Source organism: Mus caroli, unplaced genomic scaffold, assembly GCF_978045245.1.
Source record: "Mus caroli unplaced genomic scaffold, Mus_caroli_1 scaffold_2, whole genome shotgun sequence".
In the NCBI taxonomy this organism is placed as follows: domain Eukaryota; kingdom Metazoa; phylum Chordata; class Mammalia; order Rodentia; family Muridae; genus Mus; species Mus caroli.
Window position 1 is genome coordinate 110,570,726 of NW_028227257.1, and position 18,507 is coordinate 110,589,232.

The window sequence follows — 18,507 nt, forward strand, 5'->3', positions numbered from 1 at the left end:
AAGCATTTCTAGGTCAGATTATTTTGTGCAAAGTAGAAGAAGTGAGTCCTGAAATTACCAAAGAATAAAAAGCATTCTGCCGGGCGTGGTGGCGCACGCCTTTAATCCCAGCACTTGGGAGGCAGAGGCAGGTGGATTTCTGAGTTCAAGGCCAGCCTGGTCTACAAAGTAAGTTCCAGGACAGCCAGGGCTACACAGAGAAACCCTGTCTCGAAAAACCAAAAAAAAAAAAGCATTCTGATTCTAAATAATTATTCCTTTGGATTATTTCATAACTTTTAGCACTTATCACTCATCTATTTACAAAGAATATTTTAAGACTGTTGGCAAGCAATAAAAAAAATTAAAAAAAAAAAACAGAACAGCTTAATATATAATCAGGAGAAAATACCTCAAATTTAAAGAAATTAGCAGAAGTAAGTCAACTCATTTTCAATTTTCCATTTTTATTAGTTAGATGCATTAAATTTAAATTCCATTTAAAATACACATTGGTTCTTTAGAATTCCTATTCGTAGCTAGGCATGGTGGCACACGCCTTTAATCCCAGCACTCAGGAGGCAGAGGCAGGCGGATTTCTGAGTTCGAGGCCAGCCTGGTCTACAGAGTGAGTTCCAGGACAGCCAGGGCTACACAGAGAAACCCTGTCTCGAAAAAAAAACAAAAAACAAACAAACAAACAAAAAAGTCTAATAGGAATACTACTATTATTCTATTTATCCCTTTTGTGGGTGGTGTGTACACGTGCATGCAGGTGTGGGTGGCAGCACAGGGACTTGGGACTTGCTCTATCATCTGCACCTTATCCCCATGACACTGGGCACTCAATGAAGCAGAAGCTCACTGTTTCAGATAGACAGTCTGGTCAGTGAGCACACAGGCAGGCACAGCCATGCCCAGCTTTGACAGTGCTGGGCACTCAGCTCTCAGCTTGTACAGTGTACTTACCCACTCTGCCACCTCCGCAGTCCCTGGATACTTTCTTTGTCTCTAAAAACAATTTTTCTTACACAACCATCTATGTGACTAAAATGGCTTCTTATACAGTTATCATAAGATGATCTCCTTCACAACTAGCAAATTACATGAGACTGGCAAACTTATGTGAACTCAGAACACCAAACAAGACTGACAGTTTTTCCTCTCTGTCCTCATACATCATCGTTAACCACCTGTACTCCTTAGTTGTAACTGTTAACTTTACCAAGCTTCGAGTCACCTGAGAGGGGAACCTCAGTTCTGGGACTGCCCAGATCAACTGGCCTGTTGCTGTGTTTGTGGGAAATCATCTTGATTGTTACTGACATAGGTAGTCCAGCCCACTGGAGGCACCCACTCCCTGGGAAGGTGGCCGTGGGCTGTGTGTGTGTGTATGAATGAGTGGAAGCCAGATGAGCAGCAGGAAGCTGAGTAATGAGTCAACAAGGAGCATCCCTCTGTGGTCTCTGTAATATCAGTCCCAGGGATCCGATATCCTGATAACCCCTTCTGACTTCCATATGTACCAAACATACATGCACTGCACATACACACATGCAGGCAAAACACACATAAATTGAAAAAAAAATCTAATTAAAAAATTTTATCTTTAAAATATTAGGAAACAAGTTGGCAAAGGAAAATCTAAAGAAACATTGCTTTCTCTATTAATTGATAATCATATAGTAATAAACACAATTAAGTACCAAAAATTCAAATAGTTGGATTTTTATTTTAAGAAATACTTAAGGGCTAGTGAGATAGCTAAGCAGGAAAGATACTTGCTATTAATATTAAGCTTGATGACTTGAGTTCAAATACCAGGACCCACAAGATGTAAAGACAGAACAGACTTCCAAAAGTGACCTCTAACCTCCATATGCACACAGTGGCATATGTGTTACATGCATACAAGCACAAGTGCATACAAACACACAAATGATTCTTTTTAAAGAAATATCAAAAATACTTATATTTGTTAAAGTTAAACCTTCTTTTTGAACAGCAAGAGAATTCTCAGATACCTCAGCAGTAGTAGTATGAGCAATGTCTTTTTATCCATAAAGTACTCCGCATCCCCCCCTACACACACACACACACACACACACTAGCTATGACCAACCATTACCTTACAGAGTAAGCAGCTATGGCTGCTGTAACAGAAATAACCAGGCCATTAGCCCAGAAGGCAGGCAGGAAGAAGAGAAACTCCAATCATCGTCTGCTCTCTACATATTGGAAGCACTACAAATACCAATACCTTTCCTCCTTGTCCAGAGTTTTCTTCTCCGCGGCGGTGACTTTCTTGGGTGGCACAGGAGGGGTCACTTTTCTGCATATCTCCTCAATGATGCGCTTGTTCATTCTGCTTTGCACTGCAGCTTTTAGCAAAATCCTTTCTACAGCAGTTATACCATCTCCGTGATTGTATTTGGGAATTTCTGGTTGTATTAAAACTTCTATGTCATCAAGCCATGGAGGATAATAAGAGTTTTGTTTTCCTGAGAGTTTGTGGTGAAGTTTTATTAGCAAAGACAATATGCTTTCCTTAATTTCCAAAATGGCTGTGGTTAACTGGGGAGAGGAACCAGGAGCTGACCATTTACTTGGGATCTTGGGCCGAACCACCTGATTTGCTTCACTGTTGCTGCGATTGATGATCTCCTGAAATTTCTTTCTACGCTCTGCTACTAAGCTGAAAACTTGAGCTGTACCAGAATTCTACAGGTAAAAATAAGAACAACAGAATGATGGAGAAGTTAGTCAACAACCAATTCTAAAAATATATCACGGTATTTTTCCAATGGGAATGCTGAACGTTTTCATCTAAAGATCTCTCTAGCAGATAAACCCGTTTCCTTTGCTCCTTTCTCAAATAGATGTAAGACCACTTTATGGGGACAGTGGTAAGGGACAGGAGGCCACTGGCAGTCACCCCTCTGTTCCACAGAAAACAAACAAACAAGCTTAGGCCATATCTGCAGCCATATTACAAAACAACAACAACAAAAATAAGAACCAACTCTATGAAGTGAGCCTCTGAGTGTCGGGAAGCTGCTGGGCTGCCCTCCCCACTCCCCAGGAGACGGCACACTGTCTAGGAGCTTCTGGAAGGAAGGATGCTACCACACAGAAAACCTTTCCACTTTTCTTCACTTTTTCAAAGACAGTAAATCTATAGTAAATATCATTTTCACTTTTAAGGAACTTCAAACTTTGAAAATTACCAAGATTACACGTCTCAAAACTGAAATGTACAGATAAATAAAATGTAAAGACTGAATAGTTTGCTTCACACTGCACAAGTGTTCTTCTCACTAATTTGTCTTCTAGACAGTCTTTGCTAAAGCAAACACATCAAGCCTCTTAGAACCCACCTTTTAATTAAAATATGAATCTGTTTAATGGATCTCATCTTTCTAAAATGAGCATTAAAAAGCATGCATTTATAAGCCAAATTACAGTATAAAATTTTAACATTCAATGTTTTTAAAATACTCTACAACATTAGAATAAAAAGAGCCTCTGATAGAGGTTCCAAGTTTTTAATTAAAATCCTTTCCGGTGTTCACAACAAAAACATGTCAAATGTAAGAAATATTCTAATAAATAGACTTAACTACAAGAAATATCTAATTCAGCTCTCTCTATTCACATGATACCTGGTTTAAAGGAAAAAAACTACTTAATTATCTGGCATGTCATCTCAATACTTTTCTTTTTAATTTTATTTATTTTATGTACATGAGCATTTTGGCCACATATATGTCTGTGTATCACGTGTATGCCTGATGCTTGGGACTGGAGTTAACAGACAGTTGTGAGCCACCATGTGGGTGCTGGGAATTGAACCCAGGTCCCCTGGAAGGTGTGACAGGGCCCTTAACTGCTGAGTCTTCTCTCCAGCTCACTTCTCCCTTTATCTTAAAGATCACTTAAGCATCATGCAAAGAGATGGTTTTCACAATGAGTCCCAAAACACAACAGACAAAATACAACAAGTTATGGGCCTGTTGAATTAGTTAATTGCCACAGAAGCAAAAGGAAAAAATTATTTTTAATGGGCATGCTGCCAGCAATTACATTTATTTTGATTTAGGAATAGTCAAGTCATTTTTAAGATGTTAGTAAGACAATTGTAAGCAGATCCAAATGGCCCACCTATAACTGGTCCAGAACACTTTTAACATTAAAATGAAAAATCGACTACTAACCACTCTGCATTTTTGATCAATAACATAAATTTATTTAAAATTAAATATAAGTAACTTTATTAAAAGTAAAAAATACTAATTTTAAGAACTCTTTTTCAATGTAATGATATTAATCACACACAAACACACACAAATACTTCAGTGGTTTATTTCCTCATTTCCAATTAGCTATGTTGCTAGTTAATGCAAATACCATACACATCTACCTCTCTTTGAAGAACTTTAGGCCGTCGGGAATTCTAGCAGGTTGAAGGAAAAAGACTGGTTAAGGCAACAGTACTCAGACATGTCAAGAAATCAATGATAATCTAAAGCTCCCCTAACAATGTTTTCTTCTGAATGCATCTAAGCATTTCTCAATGTAACGAAAACCTTTCTGTTTTCATCCCCCTCACTTTTAAACTTACTTGTAAAGAGCCCAAAGCATCAGCGCTCGTGCTGGCGAGGGGATCCCTTTTCAACTCAGGAGCCGTCTCTGGGACTCTCACTCTAACATAATTTATAAAGTGCCGCATGTTTGATACCAAGTTACTGCCAGGGAACCAACTGTCATGACAACGCTCTGGTCCACCCATTGATACCTAAGACATATGTAAATGAATGAATGAAAGAATGAATGACAAGAAAATAAGTGCTCACACGTGCATACACTCCCCAAAATCCATAATTTGTGTTCCCACTACAACACCAAAATTAGATAAATAGCTTTCTTTAATTTTTTTCATTGAAATGATAAATTTCAACAGTTTTATGCATAAAGTAATTCCATAAATGTCAAGGGAAGTTTTAAAGGACCATATGTATTTTAAGAATAAAGCCTTTTTAGGCCAGAGAGTTGGCTCAGCGGGTACACTATCTGTCAGGCCTTACGACATGAGTTAATCCCCAGGTCCCATATGGTACAAGGAGAGAAACTCCTGCAAGCTGAGCACGTGCATCATGGTGCACATCCATACTCACTAAATAAATTAAGATATAGGGCCTTCTTATCACTTCTTCAGATTTAAGAATTAAAAATCTAAAAATAGGGGTTGGAAAGCTAGCTCAGTGGCTAAGAGCACAGTGTGCTCCTCCAGAGGACCCAGGTTCAGTTCCCAGCACCCACTTGGCAGCTCACAAACATCTGTAACTCCAGTTCCAAAGAATCTGAAGCCTACTTCTGGCCTCCAAAAGCATTGCGTACAAATGCTGTACAGATAAGAATGCAGGAAAATACCAATATACATAAACAGCAGTAGTGTACACATTTAGTCCCAGCACTCAAGAGGCAGGAAGAGGTGGATCTTTGAGTGTAAGCCCAGCCTGGACTACAGAGTGAGTTCCAGAGAAACCTGCCCAGGCAGCTGTCCTAAGAGAAGAGGCAGTGCTTACCTCTTCCTCAGAGTCATCGTCAGCAGAGTTCTCCAGGCCTAACTCAATCAGGTACAAGACCATGCACAGCACATGCTCAGACAGATTTTGATGATCCATCAGAATCTAAAAAAAAACAAAAACAACTCAGAGTTTCTGCAAAATACATTTCATTTAAAGATCCAAAAACATTCTATTACAAACAAAAATCATAATCAGATAATTATCAGATATATAAATGTGATGTGTAAATGCAAATCTTAATGAAAACACAAACTGAAACACACTCTAAGTTTCTTTTGACAATTATGTAGAACTTTTTGATTTACTTTTTGTGTGTGTATATGGGGTGTGTGTGCGCATGACTACAGATATTCACATAGACCAGAGTCATATATTGAACCCCCTGGGGCTGGAGTTTTAGACAGTTGTGAAATGTATAATGAGGATGCTGGGAAATTGAACTCAGGTCCTCAGAAAGAACAGGGTGGGCTCATAACCACTGAGCCATCTTTCCATCTCCTACATGGGAATATTATACAGTACCTGCAAATAGAAGTTTGAAGACTTCCTAACGAGTGCCACATTAAACAGTTCACAAGTCATTAATATAAACATAGCAGTCTTTAATAAAATAATTTACCAAGATTACTTTACATCCTAATCTTCTGATAATCTCCTGAAGACAAGAAGCCAAATTTAACAAGATCACTCATTTTAATGTAACTGCAGCTGGCTCACAGAATACATTATGAACTATTAGTATTCATTGAGTCTATCTTCAAAGTTCTGGGCCTCTAAATATTTTCTGTATCTATATAAATATGTAAGCCAGTGTGTGGTTTAAATAATCAGAGAGGAACAAGGAAGTTCTATACACAGATCCTACAACTCAAACCTCACTCATCTTCTATAGGATTTCAGGGCTGTAATAGATCAGAAGATACCTAAACTACTTCAGGAACAAGATGGCACAGCCGCTACCATTTGTTCTCATTTCCCCCAAATAGGGAAGGAGCAGAAGAAAAGGTTCAGCAAGAGGTGGTCCAGTAGCTTTGAAGTAGATAATGGACTGAAAAGTTCAACTGAGCCTGACGGAACAGTTCAAATGAACGGATGAGGTAAAAACTAATTCTTTCTAACTAAAGACAGATGTTCACTCTCTGATATCCTACCTAGTCTTCGAGAAGGGGAGGGCAACTCCACTTTCTCTTGTAAAACCTCATTCTTAGAAAGCTCCTCCATTGCTGGTGGGATTGCAAACTGGTACAAGCACTCTGAAAATCAATCTGGAGGTTCCTCAGAAAATTGGAAATATATTTTTTCTGAAGACCCAGCAATACCACTCTTGGAAATATACCCAAAAGATGCCCAACCATGCCACAGTGTTCCACTAAGTTCATAACTGCCTTGTTTGTGATAGCCAGAAGCTGAAAACAGCCCAGATGTCCCAGGACAGAAGAATGGATACAGAAAATGTGGTTCATTTACACAGTGGAATACTACTCAGCTATTAAGAACGAGGACATCCTGAGTTTTTCAGGCAAATGTCTAGAACTAGAAAATATCATCCTGAGTGAGGTAACTCAGACCCAAAAGGACGTGCATGGTATGTACTCACTAATAAGTGGATATTAGAAAAAAAAATTACAGAATACCCAAGATACAGCCCACAGAACTTAAAAAGGTCAACAAGCTGAAGGGCCCAAGTGAGGATGCCTCAGCCCTACTTGAGAGGGAGAAGAAAGCAACCACAAGGGGTTGGGGGGGGGGGGGGAGGACCTGGGAGGGAAAGCGGGGATCAGAGAGGGGAACATGATTGGGTGCTGGGTGGGGGAGAAGGACTGAAATCCCTGAGGGCCAGCAGAAAGAGTGGAAACAGGCAACCTTGGGAGGGAGGAGATTGGGGGACCCTCCAGAATGTACCAGAGACATGGGAGGTGAGAGACTCTCAGGACTCAAAGGAAAGCACCTTAGATGAAATGCCCAACAGTAGGGAGAGGGAACTTGTAGAACCCAACTCCAGCAGAAAGACAGGGCATCGAGTGAGGGATGGGGTTGCCATCACATTGTCAAAACTCTGACCCATAATTGTTCCTGTCTGAAAGAACTGCAGGGACGGAAAGGGAGAGGAACCTGAGGAAATGAAAGTCCAGCAACAGGCCCAAATTACAGAGGCTATGGAGCACTCACAAAAAGGGACTTATCATGACTGCCCTCCAAAAGACCCAACAGCAGCTGAAAGAGTCAAATGCAGATATTTGCAACCAAACAATGGATAGAAGCTGCTGACCCCTGTGGTTGAATTAGGGGAAGGCTGGAAGAAGCTGAGGAGGGTGACCCTTTAGGAGGACCAGCAGTCTCAATTAACCTGGATCCCTGAGATCTCTCAAACATCGAACCACCAAACAGGCAGCATATACCAGCTGATATGAGGCCCCCAACACATATACAGCAGAGGACTGCCGAGTCTGGGTTCAGTCAGAGAAGATGCACCTAACCCTAAAGAGACTTAAGGCCCCAGGGAGTTTAGAGGTCTAGTGGGGTAGGGTTGGAGAGGTGGGGATATTCTCGTGGAGACAGGGGGGCAGGGAGGAGGTATGGGATGTGGAACAGCCAGGGGGTAGACAGGGAGGGGAATAAAACCTGGAGTTTAAAATTTTAAAAAATAATAATAAAATGAAGGAAGAAAAAAAAAAGCAAGCTCTGTTTGTATCTACTTGATCTGTAGCAACAATCTTTTACCTTAGCTTTTCCATATCTTAGAGTGAAAATGAAGCCTAGATTATTTTAGATTGGCTTCACTTTGAATCTGTCATTTGCTTAGAACAATGCCTAGCAATTACTGTCCAACACACAGTCAGCAGGTGGTACCAAGAGTGTGCCAATCAGAAAGAGCCCAAGGAGGAACCTGAAGTTCTAATCAAGCACATTATGGAGGGAAGCAAGGCTCAAACCATCCTCAGCTGTCTAAGCATCACTACACACAGCTCTCAGCCTCCCATGGGATGTGAGCCATTTCTATCTCCTCTTGATAAATAGAGCACTGCTACTAAATACAAAAAGATTTTGAATAGAAATCCAATGGCATTACAAATTTAAGTCAGAGAAAGAAAAGCTAAAGATCCTGTACAAAGAAATAAAGCCATTTTCTGGGAAGTGTCACCATGTTTTTAGTATCACACATGGTAAGGAATGGCAGCATCTTGTTGCAAGAGCCTTCTGTAAAGTTGACTTGACAGTGCTCGGCAATTAGAGGATGCCAGGAAAGCATTGTTTTTAAAAATTGGTCAAAAGAGTCTTGAAACGGGCTGGTGAGATGGCTCAGTGGGTAAGAGCACCCGACTGCTCTTCCGAAGGTCCAGAGTTCAAATCCCAGCAACCACATGGTGGCTCACAACCATCCGTAACGAGATCTGGCGCCCTCTTCTGGAGTGTCTGAGGACAGCTACAGTGTACTTACATATAATAAATAAATAAATCTTAAAAAAGAGTCTTGAAACAACTAAATACTGATCTGTCTGTCATCTCTGATAAAACTCACCTAGATTAAGCAAGTTTTAAAAGTTGAAAAAGTAACTTCAAAGAGTTTCTCAGTAAGGTTTCCTTCATTTATCATGAATTATTATACATTTTCTTTATTTCTAATTATGTAACAATTATCCCCATTATTTTATAGATGTTTATTTATAAGAGCAATAAACTGCAGACATAATTATCTTTCATCTCTTATATAGTTTAGGTCATTAATAATCCCAGAGTATACATACATATTATTTATATATATATATATATATATATATATATATATATACATATATATATATATATATGCATGCATATGAGTGTGTATACAAACATATACACACACCCTCTCTTTATATTTCATGCAACTTTTAGAACACAATGAGGTAAGTTGGTTTTGTGAGAGAACACTCCCAAACTGAAACAGATTCTAGGTAACAGGAGAATAAAGGATGCTTCAAGTGTCTAAAGATCCCACATTCAAATCCTTCTTTGTCAAATTCCTAAGAGGTAAAAGGCAGAGAAACCCACTCTAAAGTAAGTTCACACAGCGACGTGTGCTTCTGTCAAGCAGCAGGACTGACTGGCTACTTGCTTCCTTATTCTTCCTTGACAGAGCTCCTATAGCCACAACACTTCTCACTTTACAGAAGCCATAACAAATACTCCAGTCTAAAGTGTTTGTCTGAAGCTGAAGAACAAACATTTCTCCACAAAGAAATACAAGTGCTTCCTAATTTTTCAATTTGGAATCCAAAGACATGTAATTATAATCTATCTTCACACATTAAAAAATTTATAAGCACACTTTGCTTTATAAGTGGTGCCTTCATATAAATAGTCATTTAGCTCTTTGATTTGAAAATCATGCAAACATGTTGTAATCCAAGTCACTCTCATCAAATGCCTGCCATACCTTGTAAAGCAGAGTGAAGAGCACGATGTGTAACGTTTTACAGTGCAGAAGTCTCATAAGACCTTTATAGCTGGGATGGAGTGATGTTCTTTTCTTATACGGAGGCCAGGGATTGCCAGGGAATTTTCCACTCTGTTTTAAACTGTAAAAATAATAAAAAATCAAGTTTATATGGCAGACTCATAAATTATGGTTAAAACCATAATTTACAGGCATCAATTTCTATTTTATGTTTTTCTATACATTACTATTCACAAATGCTTTAAAAGCCAAACAGAGCCGGGCAGTGGTGGTGCACATCTTTAATCCCGGCACTTGGGAGACAGAAGCAGGCGGATTTCTGAGTTCGAGGCCAGCCTAGTCTACAGAGTGAGTTCCAGGACAGCCAGGGCTACACAGAGAAACCCTGTCTCAAAAAACCAAAAAAGAAAAAAAAAAAAAAAAAAAAAGCCAAACATATTTATTTATTCACTATATAATACACATTACTTTTTATTATTGGATAAAAATTAGTTTAAAAAAGGGAGATTGAAAAGTTGAAAAATGTATGTAAAAATGCTAACAAAAATAAATAAATAAATGAAAAGAATACATATAAATAAATGAAAAGAATACATAAGAAAATTTTTAGCAAAGAGATTTTCTATCTAACCCTTGACAAAATCAGTAACCAGAAAACATCCCCACTACGAATGGCTGGAACGCAGGCTGGATAGCAGCATAGCCCTTCAACCCCATCCGTGGGCTCCTAAGAGAACTGGGGACAGCAGGAGAAACTACCAATAAACATTAACACTGTGGACTGTCAAGATGGCTCACCAGGAAAAGGTGCTTGCCACCAAGACCTCAAAACCAGAGTCCAATCTGCTGGCCCCACATGGTTAAAGAAGAGAACTGACTCCTACAAGCTGCCCTCTGACCTCCAATCACCTGTGGCAACATGTGTGCATGTGCATGCATGTGCACACACACTAAGTGAACTCAATTTCAGAAATAAAGTATGAGTAGTATGTCTACTGTGCTGTTTAAAGGTGTTGGACTCACACAAGGCCCAGTCATGGAAATAGGATCCCTCTATTGCTAAGATATAGAAAGTCGTTAATCTAAATGTAGAGATTAACGCACAAGAAGTAAAAGGTCTGTCTGTATCTTCTAGAACAGAAGAACAAGGGGGCCCCAAGACACAGTAATCACAATCTTTTTTTTTAACCATACATGTTTTTTTATTGTTAAGTCAAAGAGATATCAAAATTAAAGCAAAGCAAAAAACAAAACAAAACATTAAAGTAAACCTTACAGGTAAGACTTAAGGAACCACTAAGGAGCATCGAAGGGAGTAGAGATGGAACTAGGCACGGGGCAGCTAGGAATCAACACAGGAAGGACAAGCAGGGATGTGGGGCGGTGAAGAAGCCTGGTCCCCGGCTGAGCTAAGGCCAGAGGCCCCAGAGACCCTGAAAGGACAGTAGGAGTTTCAAGCCACCATGTCTGAAACCCTATCTTTAAAAAACTAAGGGGGCGGGGGGTAAAAGCACCTAGCACCTGGCATGTGCCACCTGTACCCACACTCAGACCACATTCATTTATCTACTGTAAGGACTGGGACTTGGTTCTTCAACCTTGATGACCCGAGTCTGGATACTTAGCATGGCCATGTCTGCTTGTAACTCTAGTTTCAGAAGATGGAGCATCCTCTTCTGGCCTTCACAGAAACCAGGAACACATGAAATGCACTTTTATACATGCAGGCAAACACTCATACACATATAATAAAAATAAACCATTTTTTTAATTAAATAAACTACCCTTAAAAGAAAATCTACCCAAAAAAATCTATTTAAAAAAACAGATGAAGCAGGGCAGTGGTGGTACACAGCTTTCATCTCAGAGCTTGGGATGTAGGGGTGGATGGATCTCTGTGAGTTGAGGAGCAGACTGGTCTATAGAGTTTCAGGATAGCCAATGCTACACAGAGAAACCCCGTCTCAAACAAACAAACAAAAATAAAATAAAATAGTAAAGTAAAGTAAAATAAAATAAAAGACAATAAGCTCTGGAGAAATGGCAGGCAGTCCAAAGACTGCCACAGCCCCACACACCAGGGTTCTGAAGCACCCTGTCCTTCCAGCTGTGGGGACCCAACAACTCTCAAGTGCACAACCCCCACACATACATCTAGCTAAAAACAAAATAACTTTTTGAAGTAGAAGCTGGCAGGTTGGCTGAGTAAGTAAGAGTGGTAGCACACAAGTGGTAACACACCAGGGACCTAAGGTGCATCTCTGTCACCTACATCAAGATAGAACTAACTTATAACATTGTCCTCTGACTTCCTCTGACACACCATGGCATGCATGTGCCATTACAAAGATAACATATCCACACATAATAGTTTTATAGAAATCTTAAATACACAATGGCACTATCAGGATCTGCTATTTCAATAATGGCAGGTAGACCTAAGAGCTAAAACAGAGGATGAAAACTGCAAAGGAGCTCTGCTGGCACAACCCCTCTCTACTAAGAATAAAATATTAAAATCATGATTTGAATTTGATTCAAAGCCACTAACCCTGGTTTCCCTCCCATTTGGCTCACAGAATAATGACAAGGCAATTGTATTTGGGACAAGATCTGAAGACATTTCTCTGAGAAAGCTAACCTAATCAACAAAACACAAGGCTTCTTAACAAACCTACCTTACAGTCTATGAAAATTCTTATTCACGTATATCCGAAGTATGAGAATCTGAGGAATGCCTATGCCCTAGAAGCTAAAAATGAAACAATACGTAATGTATCTCAAGAATGAGTACATTGCTGGGCAGTGGTATCAGCACATGCCTTTAATCCCAGCACTGGGGGGGGGGGGGGGGGGAGAGGGAGAGTTGCAGCAGAGGCAGGCGGATTTCTGAGTTCAAGGCCAGCCTGGTCTACAGAGTGAGTTCCAGGACAGCCAGGGCTATACAGAGAAACCCTGTCTCAAAAAAAACAAAAAACAAACAAACAAAAAAAAGAATGAGTACATTATCTCAGGGATGAGGGGAAGGGGTGTAAAATGAGCATCACTAACCCAGCAAACACAGTTGCACTGTGACAGGCTGCACACATGAGAACCTGAGTTTGGTTCCTATATCCCAGATAAAAGCCAGGAGCAGTGGTGCGAACTCTCATAACTGCAGCCCTGGGGGCAGAGACAGCAGAGCCCAGGAGGCTCTCTAGGCAATAAAACAACCAGGTCTAAACTCAGTAAATCGATGCTATCTCAAAAGTAAGATGGAGGGCTGGAGAGATGGCTCAGTGGTTAAGAGCACGGACTGCTCTTCCAAAGGTCCTGAGTTCAAATCCCAGCAACCACATGGTGACTCACAACCATCTGTAATGAGATCTGATGCCCTCTTCTGGAGTGTCTGAAGTCAGCTACAGTGTACTTACATATAATAAATAGATTTATTAATCTTTTTTTTTTTAAAGTAAGGTGGAGAAATGACTAAGGAAAACAGATATGCCTGTGTCAGATACGCAGGCACACGTGTACACACACACACACACACAGGAGGAAAACAGATATGCCTGTGTCAGATATGCAGGCACACGCGTACACACACACACACACACAGGAGGAAAACAGATATGCCTGTGTCAGATATGCAGGCACACGCGTACACACACACACACACAGGAGGAAAACAGATATGCCTGTGTCAGATATGCAGGCACACGCGTACACACACACACACACACACACACAGGAGGAAAACAGATATGCCTGTGTCAGATATGCAGGCACACGCGTACACACACACACACACACAGGAGGGGTGGGAGGGACGGGAACCAAAATGGTAAATAGAAGGAATGTGTAAATCAAAGAATTAAATAGGAAAATAGAAAAATATTGTTTAGAAACAGATTAGGGAATGTGATTTTATTGGATTATATAAAGTAGTTATCAATAAAGTACTCAGACCTACATAGCTAATGACACATTATTCTTTCATAGACAAAGTTAAAGTCAGTGTGTACCTATGCGTTCCTCTGCACTGGTAACCTGAGTCAAGATAACGAGACTGTGGGGATCAGATGTCAGCAGCAGCTCTACCACTCCAGGGAATGCCAAACTCCTGGGTAACAAAGACTGTGCCTGCTGAGAATTTTTCTCTAAACAAAACAAACAAAACTACTCAGAATTAAATGAAGTCTAATCCTAGTACTTGCTAGGCACAGGGTCTGTAAATTTCAGGCCAGCCTGTTCTATATTTTGAAACCCTGTCTGGAAAGGAAGGATGGAAGGGAGGGGGGAAGGAGGGAGGGTATCAGAAAGGGAAGGGAGGGGAGGAGAGAAGGAGGAGAGAAGAGAAAAGGGAGGGATGCAGAGAGAAGAAATTAGGAGCAAAAACATCAATTTTGCATCTTTCGATTTCTTTTACTTTTTCCTTTCTCTTTTGATTTTGTTTGGTTATTCTTTGAGACAGAATCTCACTATGTAGAGCTCTGGCTGTTCTGGAACTCACTATGTAGACCAGGCTGAACTCAAACTCACAGAGATCAGCCTGTCTCGGCTTCCCGAGTTATGGGATAAATAAAAGGTGTGCGCAAGCAACCATGCCTGGCATGTTTCAATTTTTCAACATGAACTATTCAATTTACTTACCCAACAAATAACGACTAGGTGAATGCCTACTAGAAGAGAGTACAGAGCTGCCATAGAGCCTGAGGATGAGTAAGAAGCAAGCCAGGCGGTGGTAGCATACCTTTAGTCGCAGCACTCAGGGGGCAGAGGCAGGTGGATCTGATTTCCAGGACAGCCTGGTCTACAGAGTGAGTTTCAGGGCAGCTAGGACCATATAGAGACACTGTCTCAGGAAAAGGGAGGGAGGGAGGGAGGGAGGGAGGGAGGGAGGGAGAGAGAGAGAGAGAGAGAGAGAAAGAAAGAAAGAAAGGAAGGAAGGAAGGAAGGAAGGAAGGAAGGAAGGAAGGAAGGAAGGAAGGAAGGAAGGAAGGAAGGAAGAATATAGAAGGAAAAACATCTCCCCTCAAGGAGCAAAGAAGTAAATAAACACCCACAATCAAACGAAGTGGCACAAAAGGACAGAAAATATGAAAAAGGAAGTGGCCAAGTAAACAGAGAAAGGGGACCTCCAAGTGCCTCCTTCTGGATTCTAGACAAAGGCAGAGAGGTGATGGCCCTGTGGGCCTCTGAGCTAAGTCTGGATTTGTTGTTTTAGGGAATTTTGTTTTGTTTGTAGGACATTTCTTTGTTTTTTAAGTACAGTCTATGATGCATGCTAACGAGAACACTCATTCATTCTAGTATTTAAAAATCCTGGTGGAAAGAAAGTTTCAGGTACCCCTAACAACTATAAACACACATTAACAGCTATCTGAATATTATCTGAATAAAGACTTTCTCAAGACCAATATTGTTCCTGTAATCGGTGTTTTAAAATATTGTTGCATATAAGTAAAGTTCATTTTGCTCTATTCTCAACTGTCAAGGTGAGCAATATTTTCACCCTTTGTATAGAAATCCATCCCCTCTGATATCATACTATTTATTTTATATCTGTGCTTCCTCTACTCATTCAAAAGCAGAGGGACATAAAATCAAGTTTCAAATCTGACTGACCAAAGAGCAACTAGGTTTTTCTTTTTTTAATTTAGTAATCATATTTCATAGCATTTACTTTATCAGGTCAATAGCAAAGTTTGTTTTGTTTCTTGAACAAAGATCTCACTGTACAGCCCAGGCTGGCCTTGAACTCAAGAACTTCCTGGAGTTGCTGGGATTACAAGATGACATACTTCATCTAGCTTAATATCAAAATTTTATAAAGATCCTGAGAAAATAATCTAATTTTTTAACCTTTATTAAATTATTTATTTACATTCCAAAAGTTGCCCCTTTTCCTGGTCCCTTCTTCACAAGTTCTTCACACACACCCCACCTCTGAGAGGGTGCTTCCCCCACACACCCACCTGCCCACCCCATCTCATCCCCAGCAACATCCCTCTTCCCTGGGGCATCAAGTTTTCACAGGATTAAGAATATCCTCTGCCACCAAGGCCATTCACAGCAGACCTCTGCTACCCATGTGTCCAGGACAACCAACTAGCCCATGTATGTGTCTAAACTGTTAAATGACCATATCATGTGTTATAACTAAAACATCTCTACAGAAACCCCAATTACTCTGTAATGACACTAGTCAGCATGTTAGACTCACAATGCTGTGTATCTGTCCATTGCAGACTGCACGTCTCGGCGGTAAACGGTTCGAAGAATGACCATGACAGGATCAAACTCCTGATCCCAGACTTCAGCTATCAGACAAAAGAAAGCAGAAATAGAAATCTGTCTTCTTAGGAATAAAACCAATCTCAAATTATTTATTTTACTATTGAGAACATTTAAATTAAAAAATTGGAAGTTAAACTTACTCAATTTGCCTTAGAAAGACCTGGATGCTGTGGTCACTTTTACTCAGTTAAAAACCATACTTTTTAACATCAGGAATGTTCTCTTAGGTTCTTCAAGCCTCCACAAGCAAAAGTTTCATAACAGAAAACAATGCCTCACTATAAAGTTTAGATCACTGCTATTGGGTTTAAAGATTTTTTTTCTTATTTTCTTGGTAAGTAAGGTACATATTAGAAAAAGAGTAAATACCTTTAAAATGATTCAATTGTAAAATTACAAAACCTAAATTTAAAATATACTGGTCAGCTGATTTTCCAGGTCACTTTATAAATTGTTGCTTTCTACTTCTCAACTAAGAGTTAATCATGATTCCCCTTCCTTCTGTACAATTATGAGTTACAATCCTATTACTGTTTATATACAATTGGTTAAATACAGGATAGTTTCAAATATTAAGTTTCTATACATCATTTTCTTTTAGTATTTATGCAATTATTTTCAACATGTAATTTTAAGATGTAATATATGTGATAAATATAAAATTTATAACCTCATTAATAATCATGTTAGGTTGAAGTGACATTTTAAAAAATTAACCCACTGGGAAAAAAACAGCAAGATCCTAAGTATGAAATATTACAGATGATAACTTAGATGGAACAGATATCTAAAAGGGGGCCTGAAGGACTGGAAAGATAGCTCAGCAGTTAAAAACACAGGCTGCTCCTCTAGAGAGCCCTGGGTTCAATACCCAGCACCTACTTGATGGCTCACTCAGTTACCGTAACTCTAGTTCCAAAAGATCTGATGTCCTCTTCTGACTTCCAAAGGCACCTGACATACATGTGGCACACATCTAGCACACATATATGACAAGTATATATACATGGTAGGCAAATACTCATAAAATTCTTATAATAATTTTAAAATATGTCCCATGTGGTGGCTCATGAGACAGAAACAAAAGATCTATGTGGGTTTGAGACCAATGAAGTCTACATAGGAAGTTCCAGGCCAGGGTTACATAGTAAGATTCTGCCTCAAAAAATAATTGGTCAGCTCTGAAATCACAATACAAGTAACACTAAACAGACTAAACAATTTGTATTTATATATTCATGTGTGGCTAAAAAGAGGGAATGGAGAGAGGAAAAGTAATTATATTTTAATTTCAAAATGTTTTAAGTGGAAAATAAATAAAATACTAAGAGATGACCTGAGGATAATTTTAGAGGCAGTATCTCTTTCCCTAGGTTAATTTTTTGTTCTGAGACTGAAGAAATGGCTTAGAGAGCACTGCTAAAGAGCACTGCTCTCCAGAAGGACCCGGGTTCAATTCCCAGCACTCACATGTGAGCTCACAACTGTGTGTAACTCCAAGATCTGACACCCTTACACAAACATACATGAAGCCACAACACTAATGCACACAAAAATAAAAAAATAAAATAAAAATTTTAAAGTATTTTTTCTGTTCTCACTCCCTCTAGCAAAATCCTTACCATTTGTGAACACTGAACACAGCTTGCGCTTGTTTTAGCTTCCAGCACAGGAAACTATTGACTACGGACCTAGTCTGCCTTGAACTTTACTGTGCACAGCAACCATCTACGGAGCTTGTTTATCAAGCAGTTCCCAGACTTAACCTAATCTGGTGATGCTGAGAGCAGAGGGGCTGAGGCACTGGCTAGTGGGCAAGCCTACTAGTGAGGCTGCAGTACTTCATTAAGTAAGCCTCACACCACACAGGAACACCAATCCATTCAAGTTCATCTAGATTTCAGGAACAGCCTGTCTTTACATAATACAGATGTACTCCCCTTTCTCTTTAATGGTGTAAGTTACACCCAGATAGTGTATTATTCCTAATTAAAAATGTCACTGGAAATAATACTTTTCTTCTATCCTTTGCCAAAAACAGTATATAACTTCAAAACGCATACTGGACTTTCATTTAGAAAATAAAGGTAGAGGACCAAGCAAAGTGCACAAACTTTATTAACCCCTTCAAACACTTAAGTTTCTGTCAATCAAAATCTCACCAATTTCTCACTCTTGTCAATAAAATCATCTATAAATATAGGAGAAAAACCTTAGAAAAGC

General features: G+C 39.6%; 1 protein-coding gene across 3 annotated transcripts in view; it reads right to left on the reverse strand.

Annotated features, from left to right (window-relative positions):
• Positions 1 to 18,507, reverse strand: part of Ubr3 (ubiquitin protein ligase E3 component n-recognin 3) — a 131,630-nt gene that overhangs the window by 45,727 nt on the left and 67,396 nt on the right. For 2 of the 3 annotated variants that reach the window (XM_085834796.1, XM_085834797.1), the window contains exons 19-23: positions 16,211 to 16,307; positions 9,985 to 10,126; positions 5,565 to 5,669; positions 4,601 to 4,774; positions 2,240 to 2,700 (exon numbers count right to left, since the gene is read on the reverse strand). In XM_085834796.1, the coding sequence (XP_085690922.1) occupies positions 2,240 to 2,700; positions 4,601 to 4,774; positions 5,565 to 5,669; positions 9,985 to 10,126; positions 16,211 to 16,307 (979 nt within the window). Of the gene's footprint in view, positions 1 to 2,239; positions 2,701 to 4,399; positions 4,433 to 4,600; positions 4,775 to 5,564; positions 5,670 to 9,984; positions 10,127 to 16,210; positions 16,308 to 18,507 lie in introns of all 3 variants that reach the window. The other variant, XM_085834795.1, reaches the window with a different exon arrangement.